This window comes from Akebia trifoliata, chromosome 11 (assembly GCF_017979445.1).
Source record: "Akebia trifoliata isolate Shusen 1 chromosome 11, ASM1797944v1, whole genome shotgun sequence".
In the NCBI taxonomy this organism is placed as follows: Eukaryota; Viridiplantae; Streptophyta; class Magnoliopsida; order Ranunculales; family Lardizabalaceae; genus Akebia; species Akebia trifoliata.
This window is the reverse complement of record NC_141385.1, coordinates 30,741,398-30,758,736: the sequence shown is the minus strand read 5'-3', so window position 1 is coordinate 30,758,736 and position 17,339 is coordinate 30,741,398. Positions and strand designations below refer to the sequence as shown.

At 34.6% G+C, this 17,339-nt stretch overlaps 1 protein-coding gene across 2 annotated transcripts; it reads right to left on the bottom strand.

Moving 5' to 3' along the window:
* Window positions 1-1,610: 1,610 nt before the first annotated feature.
* Window positions 1,611-15,552, bottom strand: LOC147391258 (chloroplast envelope quinone oxidoreductase homolog). Of its 2 annotated transcripts, none has more exons than XM_086458142.1 (4): window positions 15,352-15,552; window positions 8,643-8,784; window positions 3,797-3,888; window positions 1,611-2,498 (listed from the first exon to the last, which is right to left on the bottom strand). In XM_086458142.1, the coding sequence occupies exons 1-4, from the start codon at window positions 15,415-15,417 to the stop codon at window positions 1,809-1,811; spliced, it is 990 nt and encodes a 329-aa protein (XP_086314268.1). In that variant the 5' UTR covers window positions 15,418-15,552; the 3' UTR covers window positions 1,611-1,808. The 2 variants fall into 2 exon arrangements, with proteins under 2 accessions (XP_086314268.1, XP_086314269.1); XM_086458143.1 differs by lacking the exon at window positions 15,352-15,552 and adding an exon at window positions 9,878-9,904.
* Between the last annotated feature and the right edge of the window lie 1,787 nt (window positions 15,553-17,339).

Here is a 17,339-nt window from a genome sequence, read left to right as displayed (position 1 = left end):
CAAATTAGCGCCTCATGTATTGTCAGGAACCTTTAGAAAAAAAAAATTCTTATTATTAATCAGATATCTTTTCTTCATTTTAAAGGGTAAATTACACTTTCACCCCTTGTGATTTGACATAATTCTATCTAAACCCCCTAATGGATTGATAATTATACTTAGCTCCCCTATAATTTATCTACCAAGCTCACTTACCTCCCTTTTGTCTGCTTGCCATCAATCAAACCGTTAAAGAAAGATGTTTTTTACATTTTGTAAAGACAATTTTACCCATTTTAAAATATTAATTTTAATAACATGCAAAAACAACCTTGTGACTAAATGGGTTCGCATGAGAGTGTAGATAGGTCATGTTCTTTTGGGCTACAAGAGCCAGTTTTTTTTTGTTTTTTCTGCTTTTAAGGCAAAAAAGACAAATAAATGATGTTCATTTAGATTTTTTTTTGCTCCTGTAGATTTCAATTGAAGCCTAAAAGTGACTATTAAAAGAAGTCACCCAAGAGGGACTTTGTCAAATGGCTTTTACGAGAAGCCAAAAACGTAAAAAATGACTCAAGTGTAATTATCAAAATACCCTTCATTTTTAATTAAATTTCCAACCAAATTTAACCTTGAAAAATGAAAAGAGATTACTAAAATACCCTTAATCTTTAATCAAATTTCCAATCAAACTTAACCTTTGAAAACAAAAGAAAATTATCAAAATACCCTTCATATTTAATCAAATTTTCAACTAAACTTAACCTTAAAAAACAAAAGGGAATTACTAAGATACCCTTTATCTTTATCAAAATATCCTTCATCTTTCAAAATATCCTTCATTTTTACCAAAATACCCTTCATCTTTAATCAAACTTCTAATCAAACTTAACCTTAAAAAATAAAATGAAATTACCAAAATACCATTCATCTTTATTATCAAGATCAAAAGTAATTCATCATCACTACTTTATTATCAAAACACCCTTCATTTTTATGTAGATGTTGGATTGTGTATTATGCAGGTATTTTCTTTATCATATGTTCATTTTTAAGAGGAGATACTACCGAAATTTCGATAGAATTATAAAATTTATAAATTTATTTTAATTGAAAATAATTATTCTTATAAATTTTTAATATAAATTTATTATATTTATATATATTTAGTATAATTATATATTTATTAAGATATTTTGCTCATTTTTTGTACATTTTAAATGCATTATCAACATTAAGAGTATTCTAGTCATTTGATCAGAATTCAACAACAAAAAACTGTCAAACGAATATCAATTTCTGGCTTAGATACTTCTGTAACGAACAAGTTTCTGCTGGATATAACTTTTCAGGATCTAGACTTCTACTTCTTCCATAAACCAATTTCTGGAGCTGGAACTGACTTTTGTAAAGAACAGACCCTTAAACATAAGCATTTTTATCGTTTTTTAGAATTTTTTTTATTTATAAAAAAAGATAATAAGGTTAAATAGTAAAATAACATCTGAATTTTAATACCGTACGTGATAGGAGAGGTAAATGCAATTGTCAAAATGTTTGGGGGCCAACATGTAATTATGTCAAACCACAGAGGGGTTAGTGTAATTTACTCATAAATAAATAAAAGATGATTGGAGGAACTAGGAAGCAAGATTGCACATCATGGTAGCATTTTTTACATAGGAGTCAGATATTGGTCTGAGTCTTTGTTCTTTAGGTGAAACTTATTTACGTACACCAGACAAATTATGCTATAGATAAAGCAGTTTTTAGTACTTGAATATCATCATAAACACAATACCAATCCAAACTCACACATTATCTTTTAATTACGGCTCCACGATTATCTTCCCTGTAGCATGGCCATCAATGCTCTTAGCCCAAGCATCTTCAGCTTTGCTCAGTGGGTGTTTCGAGTCCACCACTGTCTTAAGCTTTCCTTCCTTCACCAACCCAACCAAATACTCAAGGTTCTCACCCTTGGGGATCAAAAGTAATGGCACCAATTGTTTCTTAGAGAAGGTCAGTTTCTTCAGCACAAAAGTCATCATTGCACTAACACCAGGAGTGATGTCTATAACCTTCCCCTTCTCACTCAAATTAGGCTCAAAAGTTGACCAAGAAATACCCGTTGCACAATGGATTACTGCATCATATTTCCGACCCGATGGGTTACTCAGGGCCGCTCCTTCTGGTGTCTTATAATCAAGAACCTCATCAGCTCCTAAGCTCTTAACGAAATCAATGTTCCGGGCCCCACAAGTGGCTGTAACATGTGTGTTTCCAAGCTTTGCCAATTGAACAGCATAGTGACCTACTCCACCTGAAGCTGCAGTGATAAGAATGTTGGTTTGATTACCAGTGCCATCAAGCTTGATCCCAGCGGCCTTGGTAAGGGCCTGATATGCAGTGAGACCAGCGACAGGTAAGCCCGCAGCTTCAGCTGCTGATACTTCGGGAGGCCTCTTTACCGTCAAGCTCTCCTGAGACGCAGCAAACTCAGCCAGACCACCTCCAACCTGTCATATATACAATAGCCATTCTAAGAGTGGATAACACCACATCAGGAAAATAAATGGGCATGATTTACAAGATGAAGAATTGTGGACTGTCGATTTTTAACCTTAATTTGTAAACCACTTTTGATGGGGTTAGAAGTTTAGAATGGGCTGAATTTTTGTGAGGATGATCTCACTTTTAACCCATGTAGGATAAATTTTGGCTGCCGAAACTGACCCTCTATATATATATACTTGCAACTAGTTAGTTACTTCTCTGTTTCTTTATTAGTAAACTGAAACCTTTGGCTTCAGAGTCCAAAATTCCAAAACAAATGAATACAGATGGGGTTGTAAAAATCATTCAATTGTTGATGTGGGAGATATCCTTGGTTTCGGTGGAACCCATCTAAAGCTTTAGGGAGGTCAGATTTGCAGGCATCGAAACTTAAGTTTTTAACTTCACATAAAAATAAGTAATTCAGCATTTAGCCCCTTAAACCATATTTTCCAACCAATACAACTTTAAAATCCAGCAACCTAGATCTTTTAATCGACCCTATCTTAAACCCGAAATCCTTTGTTCAACTCACCACAACTAAATCCTAAGTCAACTCGGTCAGATGTACAAGGAAGCACCTGATGCAAGCCAGTTTTAAAAGAACCATTTGAAGAAGCAAAAGAGGGAGCAACAGTGGCACCTAGCATAGAAGAAGGTCCCTGCGACTAAGGCCTTGCTTGGTACACTACACATCATTTGCATTTGCACTGCAAATGTTTTGCATGCATTTGGTTTACTATTGCTTAGTAACCATTGGGAAATCTCTTACGAATCTTTTTTTGTGATTCGTTGATCTTTGCAATAAAAAATTTGATTGTGATTTTGCAAATAATTTACGCTACTTTTTCTGCTGCAGATCATTTACCGAAATTTCTTAAGAATTTAGGATATCCATGCAAAATTTTCACCATGCAAATCATTTGCATTGTGTAACCAAGCACCAGTAAAATTGATTTCAGAAAATTACTTGCATTTGCATTTGCAAATGATTTACACTGCAAATGTATTGCAATCCAAATGGTTTACGATGAAGGTGGTTCTCTTGGACAGTGTGATTCCAAACCAAAAAAACATAAAATTATCATCAACATTCCTGGTAGGAGAGGACAAAGTTTTGACGGGATGCTAACAGGACACAACCCTCCTTTATCTAAGTTTGGGATCAGCAACATAGTGTAATAAAGAATAAACCACACAGGCATAAAGTGGAAAAATGTAAAAAAGAAATAAAAAGAGGAGAGTGAACCGAGGCACTCACAGTATGGCTAAGTACAGCTACAACTTTGTCACCAACTTTGAAATTCTTGACACCTGGACCAACCTCTACCACCTCTCCAGCTACATCGGTACCTGTTCCGTCAGGAAAACAAGGCTTAGAACATATATTTCCTGATGCCTACAATTTTGGATTTCAAACATATAAATATCAAAGTGGCCATCATATTAAATTCCAACATGAAATACAACAAAGTAATTCCATTTCCATAGGGATTGATAAGGAATTCAACTAGTAGTTTTTTTTAGTAGATATTTCAATAGAACATTCTGGGAAATATGTAATAAACAGTAAATTTCGACCAAAATAATAAATGCAAGAATTCGGTGGGGGACTATTGTGGTGAATCATAACCTTTGACTAAAACTTCTCAAAAAATTTAAAATATTATAGACGTAAAATAACACAAAATTATAAACTTCTTTTAGAAAAGACTTATAATTGTCATTTATGAGGTATTTAATTGTCATACAATTGTAATTCAATTTAAGCACATTAGTATGTGTGTATAAACATGAACGTATAGTTCTCCATGTTCTAATTAGTTAAATATATTAGCAATTTACTCGTACTTGAAGAAAATGTATAATAATGCTTGATTACAACACTTAATACTACATTCATTTAAACAAGTACTTATATGCTAAAGGGTATGCGGTTATTGTGACATGATTATTCTCATTTCCATGTATGACTTGTTTTTATTTTTTTATTTTTTATAAGTATAAAATTTTCCATTGAAAAGAAAGGAGAAAAGGTGGCTGAGATAGCCCCCAAACAGCAAGACAAAAAAACACGAACATGCCAGAAACAAAGGAAGAAAAAAGTCAAAAACAAAAGAAAGAACAAAGGAAAATAAAGTTACACACTCGAAGGGGGGCTACGAGTAGCAAATGGTATTCCAGTTGAAAACAAAATCTTGGAAGTACACGCCCTCGAAGTCCTTACTCATCTTTGACCAAAAGAAGAGTAACCCCAAAATCTCCAAAATCACCGTATGAGATGAGCTCTCTTTATTCTGAAACACTTTGTTGTTGCGCACTTTCCAAAGACCCCACGCAATGGCTGAAGGAAGGATAGTTCAAAAATACCTCTTTCTAGAAGAGAAGATATTGAATCTCCAACCCTCCAACAGTGTGAAAAGAGAAAGAGGGAAAACTCAAACCACCTGGAAACGAGATAAAAAGAACATCCAAATATCACGTGAGAAGGGACAATGAATAAGAATGTGGTTGGCGGACTCCCCATTCTTCGAGCACAGGTAACAAAAGTTTGGGGTGATCCACCCTTGAGAGATTAGATTGTCCAAGGTTAGGATTCTACCCAAAGAGGCAAGCCATAAGAAAAAGATAACCTTGGGTGGTATAAAAGTGAACCAAATGATGGATGATGAGAAAGAGACTTCGCATGACGGGAGCAAGCAATTATAAAAAGATTTAACAGAAAACCTCTTGTCCTCGGCCTTGAACCATTATCTCATGTCCTGTTCATTATCTCTGAATTGGAGCGAATTAAGAAGATCTAGAAGAGATGTGATCTCAATTAACTCTCAGTCATTGAAGTTCCTCTTGAAACCCAGATCCCAAGAATCCATATTACTGTCCCGAATCAAACACTGTCTCACAGGGTTGTACTTTTTCAATAAACAAGCGTATAATGATGGAAATTGAATAGCAGAGACGAAGTACCGCACCAAATATCCTCCCAAAATCTAACCTCGTCCCCCAACCCAACTTTGAATCTAATCTCCCTATCAAAGCTATCAACACCCTTCAGAATACCTTTCCACACACTACACCCGTAAGATCCTTTAGCCTCACCACTATACCAACCAACCTCTTTTCTCCATATTTAGCATGAATCACCCTCCTCCACAGGTTGCTTCTTTCTTCCCCGAAGTCCATATGTATGACTTGTTTTTGGCTATCAGACTCTCACTTACTTGTGGCAACATGTAATAAAACTGTATTGATCTTCATTTCACATATCATATGGTTGTTCATCACTTTATTGTTGCTTAACAATTCTATTTTCATGCTTGTTTTATCATTTTCTCCAGTTTCAATGAATTACCACTATATTTCCATGATCATTGTATTGCTTTGCATACTAATCTAAATATTTTATAAAATATTCCATTTCCAAGCTGACCAAAACAAGCATTAAGACCAAAATTCAATACCAAGAAAGCAATCAAATACAAATGAACGGTCTTAATGGGAATTAACTCCTTCGACAAATTATGAATTAGTGCAATTTAAAATAATAGTTAACTTACTGGAAAAGCATCATGCACCTAAAAGCATTTTGTGTCACACGCCAGATTTTGGGACCCACAACCAGGTCCATAGTCCATGGCTCGACCCATGAACCTAAACCTAGGGGTGAGATGAAAAGAAGTCCACTAACCCTCCAAGAGTCAACTTTCCCTACTGACTCGGTTAGACATCATTCAGCTGAACTCACCAAACTATTTACAACATGGACAAGTTTGACATATTCCCAATGAAAAAAAATCATATCTCACTCACGTTAAAATGGTTTCTGATGGATCATACCAATTCAAAAAGAGGACTTGATGACCCATCAAAGAAAAATATCTATTTACAAAAGCTGGTTGGTTTTGTATTTCAAAAATGAACAAGAAGCCTATTGGGCGTTTCCATGGATTGGAATTCAACAAATATTAGTTTGTCTTTGGGAATTTCTATCCAATTTGTTACTTATTGAAATTCAAACTTGGACTCTACAGAAAGCCAAGGAAGGGAATAATTTAGGAAACTAATATAAAAAAAACTATATTGAAGTTTTGGTTCCTAAAGAGAGAGAAAATTACAGATTATACTGAGATTGTTTTTTGTTAATCACTAGAAATTGCATATAGATCAAAATAATGAGACACCAATTTCTGATGAAAGTTAACTGCCAAAACTTTATTCCATATAAAAATCATGTTTAGATTCAAAGAGAAACTTAATGCAATTGCCTTTACAAAACAGTATATTAGGTTTCCAATTAAGGAAAACTAAAGAAAGAATTCTACGAATTAGTTGCATTTAATACTACTGACACTTTTAAGCACGCAAACTAAGTCTAATCAAGACAACAACAATGTTAAATAAACTATAATATCTTTGTGGTAGTGTTTCCCCTATCCCTCGTACACCCAATAATAATAAAACAAGATAACTCCTAATAATGCTTGGTCAAATTGAATGAATCCTCCACTCGATTCCTCCAATGTCGTGTCGCCTCACTCCAATGTATTTGAATATTAAAAGCATGAGCAACGAAGCCCTCTAGGAGTTACATGAAACCCCCTTCACATAGTTCAACAATAATAAAACAAACTTGAACAAAATGCACATCATATAACAACAACGAAATAATACAAACCAAATACTTCATCACATGATCAAAAATTATAAACACAGAACAATTTTCTATCACCCATTTTGGCCATTTTATCACCGGTATTGCTAAACCACAACATTCAATTTAGCCATTTTATCCTCAGTTTGGCTAAACCGTAACAACCTCATTCCAGAATCATCCTCGACATCTTAAGGGTCTTGCACCCAAGGGCCTATGCCCTACTTGCTTTACACCACCATTTTTCCTCATAAGCATACCTTGTATTCTCTCTTCTTCAACTCAAATCATGCAAAGCATTCATCTCAATCATGGCATCAACAAAACTATACTAACGTCTACACACAACATCATCGGATTTCATTTAGAACAAAGATCATGGCTTAACTACAATATATATAGGGCTGGGTTCAACAGCCAAAATTTTGGACAAAATTCTGTTTTATATGGGCTAAAAGTTTCGGAATGGGCCGGTTTTTTGTGAGGACGACCTCTATGGTGAGGAGATCATCCTCACAAAAAATCTGCCCTTTCTAAAACTTCTAACCCTATGAAAAATGGTTACAAACTAACGGTGAAAAATTGACGGTAAACGATTCTTCAACTTATAAACTAGGGTTAGAATTTTCAGAATGGGGTGATTTTTTGTGAGGATGGTCTCCTCACCATAGAGATCATCCTCACAAAAAATCAGCCCATTCCGAAAATTTTAGGCCATATAAGATAAAACACTTTGTCTAGGAATTTGGCAAATGAATGCTACCCATATATATATAGATATACATACATTACTTCCTTCCTATCATTATTAAACTACATTAATGAGATCAAATCCTATCTTGATCGGTGATGGAATCCTCTTCATAACCTCTTGGCCTTCTCCGGCTAGAATGTTTTCCTCAAACCCTTCTACCATTGTTAGTAAAAATATTATTAAGAGAGGGGTTTCAATCAATGGTTTAAGATGTAGAAAAAGAAAAGAAAAACAAAACTATCTTTCGTACTTACCTAGCACCCAAGAGGAAATGGTCATTTGGAGAAAAATATAGAGAGAGCTATGAGAGATGAGGTGATGAGAAAAAAGAAAAGAATGAAGATTCTAATGGCTGCCAAACCCTTCCTATGGAGCTCCTTCTAGCTTTCTTAATTGGTTAGCCATAATAGTTGGTTAGCCACGGTCGAGAACATCTAAACCAAGAGCATATAACTAATTGCCATGGTTTCAAATAGGAACCAAATAATAGTACTGTTTTTCATTGTACTAATAATATATAAGAGTGTAATCCAATATCCAGAGAACGATATGGAAGAGCATAACATAATAGAGATTGACAAATGTTAGATAGGTTAGAATAGGAAAACGGAATTCTAACTAAAGAAAGACAAGGGCCTTGATTCATAATATAGACGGAAACTCTTTCAAAATTTACAGATCAGCAAAAATCTCTGAAAATACCTGGTATGTATGGGAACTTGCGAGGAAAAAGAGGTCGGAGGAGCCCTTTCTGCATTTTCCAATCAACTGGATTGAGACTAGTTGCTTCCAGTTTAAACAGAACCTCATCTTTCTTCGGGATAGGAACTGGAACCTCCACATGCTGTAAGAGGCAGGAAAACTAAGTAATAATATTCTGATGAGCAATGACTGAAGTACCAAATTAATATAATAACACCAACTGTTCAATTCCTACATCGTTTAGTATCCATCCTAAAATCTGGAAGCTATTAATAGCTTCCAAAAAAAAAAAAAAAACGAAATATGCATTGACAACATAAAAAAAGAAAAAAGAAAAAAGAAACAGATGATGAGTTAAACTCTCAAACTGAACTCGAACATCTGTTAGACGCTTCATGAGTTTAGACTTTTGGCCATTTTTAAAGAAACTTCGCAATTTGATCAATCTTTTGGAATTATCTTACTCTACATTTGCACGGGAATTGCCTATTTTCCTAGTTTTAAGTTTGAACTAAAACTTAAAAACTAATCAATTTGTGTTTCAGAGTCTTTTTCTTTCCTTTTATTTTCAAAGATAATGGTATTGAAATGATGAAATGGACAAGATATCACAATAAGGAAAAAGGGAGAATGAAGTTGTGAAGAGGCATTCATTGGCCTACACGACAAAAACTAAGGACAACAAGAACCAATGAACTCCAAATATAATTTCTAAGTCCTACCTTCCAAACACATCAATGACTAAAGCTCGACTTTTAGAACAATGAATCCTATATCTCCCTTCATGCCTTCAGAAATTCCATGTCTTCTCTTTATTTCTTAACAGGAAGCAAATGCAAAGTAATATTTTGGATAATAGAAGCAATTGAGGACCACCCTTGAAGGAAGTGGATAACTGTATTTTTGCACCAAGGACCTTAAGAATGTCTTGAATACAACAAAAGAGGAACTGTAGCGAAGCAGCAGATGATATAACAAGTTAGTAATGGCAATACACACACAACATATCTTGGGAATGACATTCTTCCAGTTGATTAAGTGACCGCTTAAGTAATAATGATTCTACCATATGTGATGCCCAAGTGAAAAAGAAGAAACGAGTTGGACAGCATGGAAGAACCCCACACAAATTGTCACGACCCCGATTTCTATATTAACACTCTTTACTAAAAAGAGTCAAATACTATAAATGAGTCATGAAAATCGTAATTCAAGCAACAAAATAAAATCCATACATTTACAAACATTCAAAATTTACATAGCTTTTCCACAAGACTGCCAAGATCCAATTAGTAAAATCCTGACAGGATCATCACAAAGTCTCCTATTACAGCTCATTAACGCCGCTTCATTTTCATTTGCTGACATAAAACATCAGTAAGTGGTGAAGTTTAGCAAAGCAAAAAAGATCTAACAAATCAATTCCTAGCTTAAAAATAAAAACTTTAAAACCGAACATGCAAGTATAGTCAATCACATAAATGTTTTGTGCTCTTTGCAGAAGCCATCTTTAAAAAATTGATAATCTATTTTTACTTCTTTATTTACTTTTTTAACACCTTTACACCCGAGCCAATCCCCTTATTTTCCTCAAAGTTTGGAGAGGTACCATCATTGGGTCATCACTATTGTGGGAGTTACCTACCAAGTACGGGTCATCCCTCAAGAGATTTGTACTAGTTATTACCCAATTCACCTTAACTCAACCAATTATTGGAACACGCATCTCTTTAAGGAGACGCCAATTCCTTCACGATGTTTTGTCAGACAATCCTTCCTAGCTCATCTGACTATTGGAACCCTATCCCTCTAAGGAGACACCTATTCTTTCATGAAGTACTTGCCAGTTGACAGGCCAAAACTTCTCGAAGTTCTTTGTCCTGAAGGAGTCAACTTCTTAAGATAGATTTTGTAACCGATCCTTAGTTTTCACTTGCCTATTATTACTTGATCTCATGTCATGTCCCACTCCTAATCGTGGCTTTTCTCTTGTGTTTTCATCTTCTTATCATTCTTCAATATTCTATCAAACACAATATATTACCCAGCATGTATAAAATGCCAGTCATTCCATATAAAAAATAGTGCATTCAAATGAAACAAGCATGCAACATTAAACGATTAACACAATATAATTCCTTCAACTATTTTTTATCGCAATATTAATGAGCTTTAGAAAATAAGGGGCCTTCCCATTCCACGATGTGTCTCCACATGAAACATACCTCAAGATGATGGCGTCGCCATGCGAGACTAACCCCAAGGAATGCCCATTATTTCCCAAGGCTGTTTGGGCCTATATAATGCACCCATCGAGTTCTCAAACGTAGGTAACGTACAAAAATATAAGAGAGAGCCAGAGAGAATGAAAGAATAGTCCTAAACGTTTAGAGAGGGGTACGGGAAGGTCCAATTGCCCCAATTTCTAAGAAAGAATTGAGAATCGGATCATTTTTCCGAAAACAACTTGCCTTGGATCACTGGGTCTTGAACTCATTGTGCAACTCCTTTTTGGCCTACCTTTGGTGTCTTCTTCAAATCCTCAAGGCACCACTTAATAATATTAAAAAAATAGGGGAAGAAAGAGAGAGAGAGAATAGAAAGAGTGATAGGGAGAGAAAAATAGAGTGAGAGAGATGATGTCAAGAATGACAGAGCAAAAATGGAGAGTGAGAGAGATCGAGAGAAACCATGGAAAGAGTGACAGGTAGAGAAAAATGGAAAGTGAGAGAGAGGAGATAAAAAGAGAGACAAGGAGAGAAAAATGGAGAGAGAGAGAGAGATGATGGTAAGAGTGTCAGGGAGAGGAAAACTGGAAAGTGAAAGAGAGAGAGACGATGGAAAGAGTGATAGAAAGAGGGAAAATGGAGAGTTAAAGAGAGAGAGACAATGGAAAGAGTGAAGAGAGTGATAGGGATAGAACAATGGAGAGAGTGGGAGAGAGAGATGATGGAAATAATGACAAAGAGAGAAAAATGGAGAGAGAGAGAGATGTCAAGGTCATGGGGTATAAGGGGTATTTAGTTTATAAGGTCGAGTGAGAAAGATGCCAAGGCTGAGAAGGCGAGATTTGGGACAGTGAGGAGTGTGGCATTGTTTATCTTCAAGAATTTTTTCAATTTATGTCAGTTGACAAGGGTTTTATAGTCAAAGACTGCTACATGAGGAACATAGATAGGGTTCCTTCAAATCCAAAGTTTAAAAGAAGTTACTCAATCGGGATGTGGGCCATTTGTTTCACTAATGGCTAAAAGGTATGGGATTCAAGCACTTAAACCCCTATATAAATTAATTTTAATCTAATTAATTTCATCTTCAATCCATCCTTTTGAATATTGTCTTAATTCCATGTATAATACCTTAGAATTTTCTATCAAAAATCTCATCATCTTCTATTTTAAAAAGCCTATCTTCTTCTTTCGATTTAAAGGTTGAAGTCGATTAAGCTTAAGGTTGAAAACTAGGGTAAAATTTTTTTATCTAAGAGGTTGAAGTTGGGAAGAGAATTCATAGGGTTTTTTGTTTCAGGTTGAAGACGAGGGTAATGAGATCATTTTGCATTTTTTTATTGGTAAAGACCGAGGTCAAGGGGGCCTATAGGCATTTAGGCAAATATACCCAATGCTTTTAAATTGATGGCATTGCCCGCTTGACTTGAGTCTTCTCTCATACACTAGTGAGAAATGATCTAAATGTCCTTTTCTTCAACCTCTAACCAAAAGCACTTGAATTTTCTCTCCAAATCCGATGATCTTCAAGCTCTTCAATGTGATCATTAACTATGCTTTTCACCCCTAGGAGGAAATCCTGGCTCCGCCACTGGTTATGCCTATAACATATCCAACATGATGTGTTGGTTCTTTGAAGCCTTAGCCTTGGACAGATTTCAGCTAGAGGATATTAATGTATATAAACCATAGAACCTTCACAACTAATACCAGGCATAATCTCTACACTACATTGAGCAAGTCATGTAGCCCTGACCAAGGAACATCAAAAGAGGATAAAGAGCTCAGCTTATCTATTTATTTTTATTAGGGATTAGAATTATTTGAGTCATTGATCAGACCCCAATCAGTTGTTTTTTTTTCCATAGATTGCTGCTGTTATTAGAATGATACCAATTTTTTCCATACGAAAAATTACTGTGATCAGAAGTTCTATACCCACATTTTTAATTTCAGTTTCATACCAAAATTTAGCCTAGGAAAAAACTTGCTGAAGCATCCCAATTTCAGTGAAACATATTCGAAAATTTTCAATTAATATTTGTAATAAGTATTGGAGCAGCTATTTTTCCTTTTTCACAGAAAGCGTATAGTTTATCCCTCTTAGCTTTATTCACTGAATGGGAGCAATGACTACTAAACAATGTAAAATTGGGGGAGGGGGGAAATGGGCATGTGTAGACCACTGTATTATTTCTTACAAGGTTATTTTTGGAAAGCTTCAAAACCAAAACAAAATCCCAGAATTTTAGACATTCAATCAAATTTTATAACCATGGTCATACCTTCCAACATCTAATCAAACACAAAAGCAACATTATACACATTAATTTGTATATGTGATTGTGCATTAGATGCTACAGGAAACAACGCATTTTTTTCAGCACTACTTGTCCGAAGATCGGATAGCTATCAAATTATGGAGAGAGATGAGATGATAAGGGGGAACCTACACAAAACTAGTTTTTTTTTAGTACATCGATAAAATTTAGGAATAGCTCCACTGCAAATGACAAATATAGAACCAAGAAGAAGTGTACGGAGTGTAAATTTAGCACTTACACCCAGAAAGAGTAACACTCATTTAAAATTAATGGTCTAAAAATAACTCGAAGTGACCAATTTCGTTATCTTGGGTCTTTACACGTAAAGATAGGAGAGGTTGAGGAAGTTCTGCTAGAGAATCAAAGCTGGATTTTTAAAGTGGAGGTGCGCTCCCTTTTTTGGTATATACAGTGCAGCAGACACATGCCAATCCAACTAAAAGAGAAATAATTTATAAGATGGTAGTAAGCCCAGCTATTGCTTTATGGAGCTGAATGTTAGGCAGTCAAGAAGCACCAAGACCAAGAGATGAGGATGTTGAGATGGATGAGAGAAAAGACCATTCTTAACATTCAGAAAAATGTAGAACTCCCTCCAATATGCAATAAAGTAAGAGAAAGACGATAGAGATGGTTTGGACATGTTCAACGAAACCTACTACAGCCTTAATTACAAGAAATATTCAAGTTGAAGTTACTAAAATAGCGAAAGGAAGACCCAAAAGAAAATATATGGAGACAGAGACAGTTAAAAGTTGAAATCTGAAATCTGAAGTTTAAAGTCTAGTCTCTATTTTCTGAAATCCGGAATCTAAAATCTAGTTCCAGAAAAGTTGTTTGTTTGTCATTTTTAAAAGCTTCTGGCTACAAACAGAATTTTAAAACATAATGGTCATTTTAACAACATTACCCTTTTGTAATTCTAATAAATTGTTAACCGAAAAACATAATACGTTATGCATAATGAAACCATTCACACATTTAATTTCGATTTCTAATAAATCAAACACTCCAAAAGTATTGTTTTCAAATTGAATTCATACTTGAGAATTATTTTCCAACAAGGTAATACTCAAACAATAAACAATCATGTATTTTCTAGTTGATTTGCAATCTGATCACGTAAAGTGATCATATCAGCTTGTACTTGCGGTGAGAATATTTCATTATAACATGGTGGATCTTCTAGCATAGACACTAATCTCCTATGGTTTTAAAAATCATCCAAGACCAAGATGACTACCCTAATAATCTCAATCGTTTTTTCTTTAAACACCCAAATCAACAAACCTAAACCCCATACACACAAAAAACCCTAAAGATTTTTAAATTACAAGTATATAATCGAAATGGTAGATCAAAGATAGAGAAAGATTTTACCATGTTAATTTCGAAGTGAAAAATATAGGGTTTTCAAGCATGAAACGAGAGAAAAGGGAGAGACCTTGACAACTCTGTTGTAGAGGAAGGAGAGGTAGAAAAGTTAAAAATAAGGGTTTTAGGATTTGTATAAAGAAAGGATAAGTGATAGAAATCAATGTTTTGAGGATGGCATTTTAGGAATAAAAAACAAATTCAGAAGTTTCATCCAGCGTCCCTCATCGCTGAACCAAAACTTCTGAATGTTGGTTCTTAATTCTGAAATCTGAATCGAAACAGACGGCAATAAAGCTACTGACATCTGAATTTTAAAGGTGCACCACCTCCATTCAGACTTCAGAAGTGTTACCCAACACACACTTAAAGCATATGTAAACTCAATTTCAATAACATAAGACCTGGATTTGTACCCTATTAACCAACCAAGTTCAGATAAATCAAGGAAAGTTTCTAAACATATTCCAGGGATTATACAAATGATATTTTTGGGTTTCTTCCCAAAAACTCATCATCTTCAACTTCCCTAGAAACCCTATATTGTCCTTTAAACCAAATGAGTCTTAATTATTTAATCTAAAATTCAAATTTCTCTTTAAATATTTTTTCTCTTCAAATCACTACTCCTTGTCTCATCATTTTCTAAGTCCTCTTGCAATAAAAATATTGAATGTTTCACAATTCAAAATTCAACCCAAAAACACATTAAATAATAACTTTAAATAATAATAATAAAATTAAAATTAAACTTATAAAGAAAAAAAGATGAGAAGAAATTGCCTTTAAGCCAGCAGGACCGCCTCCATAACTATCGTAGAGAACCGCGTGCATAATCTTCCCCGCCATTGCAATGAAGAGAGGAAATAATGATTTCTGAGCAGGGTAAAAAAGTAATTTCCCACTCTCTTCAGTTCTCTCCCTCACCTATCAACAACAATAAGGTTGCAGAGGCCAAAAAGCATCCACAAGAAACTTTTCTTGATTTAGCAGTTTTGTACCTTTTTATTGTCGTTAGTTAGAAAAGCCATTTGTCTCAGCAAAATGACAAAAATACCCACAGCTTAATCTCCGTCTACTTTTTCTTCAGTACCGTTTCGCTGCTTTTGGCACCCCGACTTTCACTTATCATACGCCCCAATTACTTTAATTAATTAAAACACACTCTTCAAGCATTACAAAGAGATAAAGTTCCTATTGGTACCCCAACTTATACTTAGAGTACTAAAATATAAATTTGAATTTTCTTTTGTCAAGGGTGCGGGATGAGGCAACTGCCCTCTTAGCACACCATATCTCACTCTAAACCCCAAAGCTGCTTTGCAATGTTTCAAACCAACTGAGCTATGCTTGTTAGGTTGCCTCCAAGACCAAGATGACATATCCAACTTATGTAAACTTCATACAAGTTCTAAAATCATGTGTAAGTAGGAATTGATGCCATCTGTATTATATCCACCGAGTCAATATTTCTTAGTATTTTTTTCTTTTTTGATCATTAATTTAATAAAATTGAAAATTTTTAACTTGACTATGTTAACCAAACTAGAAAGACATGCTTCCTCTAGAAAAGAAAATTGGCTATAGTCGATTATCCCATTATCCCACAGCAAGTAACCCAACAAGAGTCGATTTTGTACTCGATGTGACATGCTCAAAAGCAAGACTAGGAACTCGATTATTGCGGAGGATATTTTTTGTAAAATGCCAAGGGATAACACATGACATCTAAGGATCCGAGTGAATCTAAAAATTTCAAGCTATCTTACCTAAATCCGAAGAATTGGGTAAGATAGCTTGGTTGGTTTGGTCATACCTACAAGTGTGTTTAGACCTCGGTAGGTTGGGGAGTTATTGACACGTGATAGAACAATTTACTAAATCCCTAAAATCAGAGATTGGATGAAGTCATAAGTGGTTAGAATTTTGATAAGAGAAAATTTCAAAAAAAAAAAAAAATGGTCGAATAAAGAAAAGATTTTGATTAGATATATTCTTAATTAAGATTCACCTTCTAAAAGGGATAATGATCAAATTGTGAAATGAGATCCAAGGGAATCTTAAGATTTTTGCATGCATAAATATAAGGGTTGACACATACAAAAATATGATTTTACGCTATTTTATCGTAATTTGATTTTGGCATTGAAAAGATTGTGTAATAGGCACACCCAAAAATTCAAGAGTTGAAGATCAAAAACGTCTAGTGAGAATTCCCAGGTAATGTAAGTTTTTTCATCTATGACTACATTAGTCAAGAAAGTCATATTCATGAAAATTTGATTGCTTTTCTCATGTTATCATTCACAATTAGTCTTCTTAGTCATAGTTTGGGTATTCCTTGAGTTTTGGATAATATGTTTTAAAGTTGATTGAGACATGTCCATTTGACTCCGCATGGATTAGGGGTAGAATCACCACTTAAACACCCACCTTTGGACCAATTTGCCTAGAAAACTTGAATGAGTCAAGTTGACATTGATTAGACTAAGTCAACTCGAGTAATTATCAAATTCAATTAATTAAAAAGTTGGCCAATTATGTGATTATATTGAATTATTTTGTAAAGTATAAATATGAATGTCGAGTGACTATGCGGGATATTGCGTAGACAATGAGCCGTAGATATGTGCATGTAGCCACAGATGTTTTTACTTGTATCTCTAGGAAAAGCATCTATGAGTCTACATACACATGCTAATACAATGTCTTACACAATCACTCTAAGCACCACTCATTATATAATTACTTAATGCATTTAAATAATTATT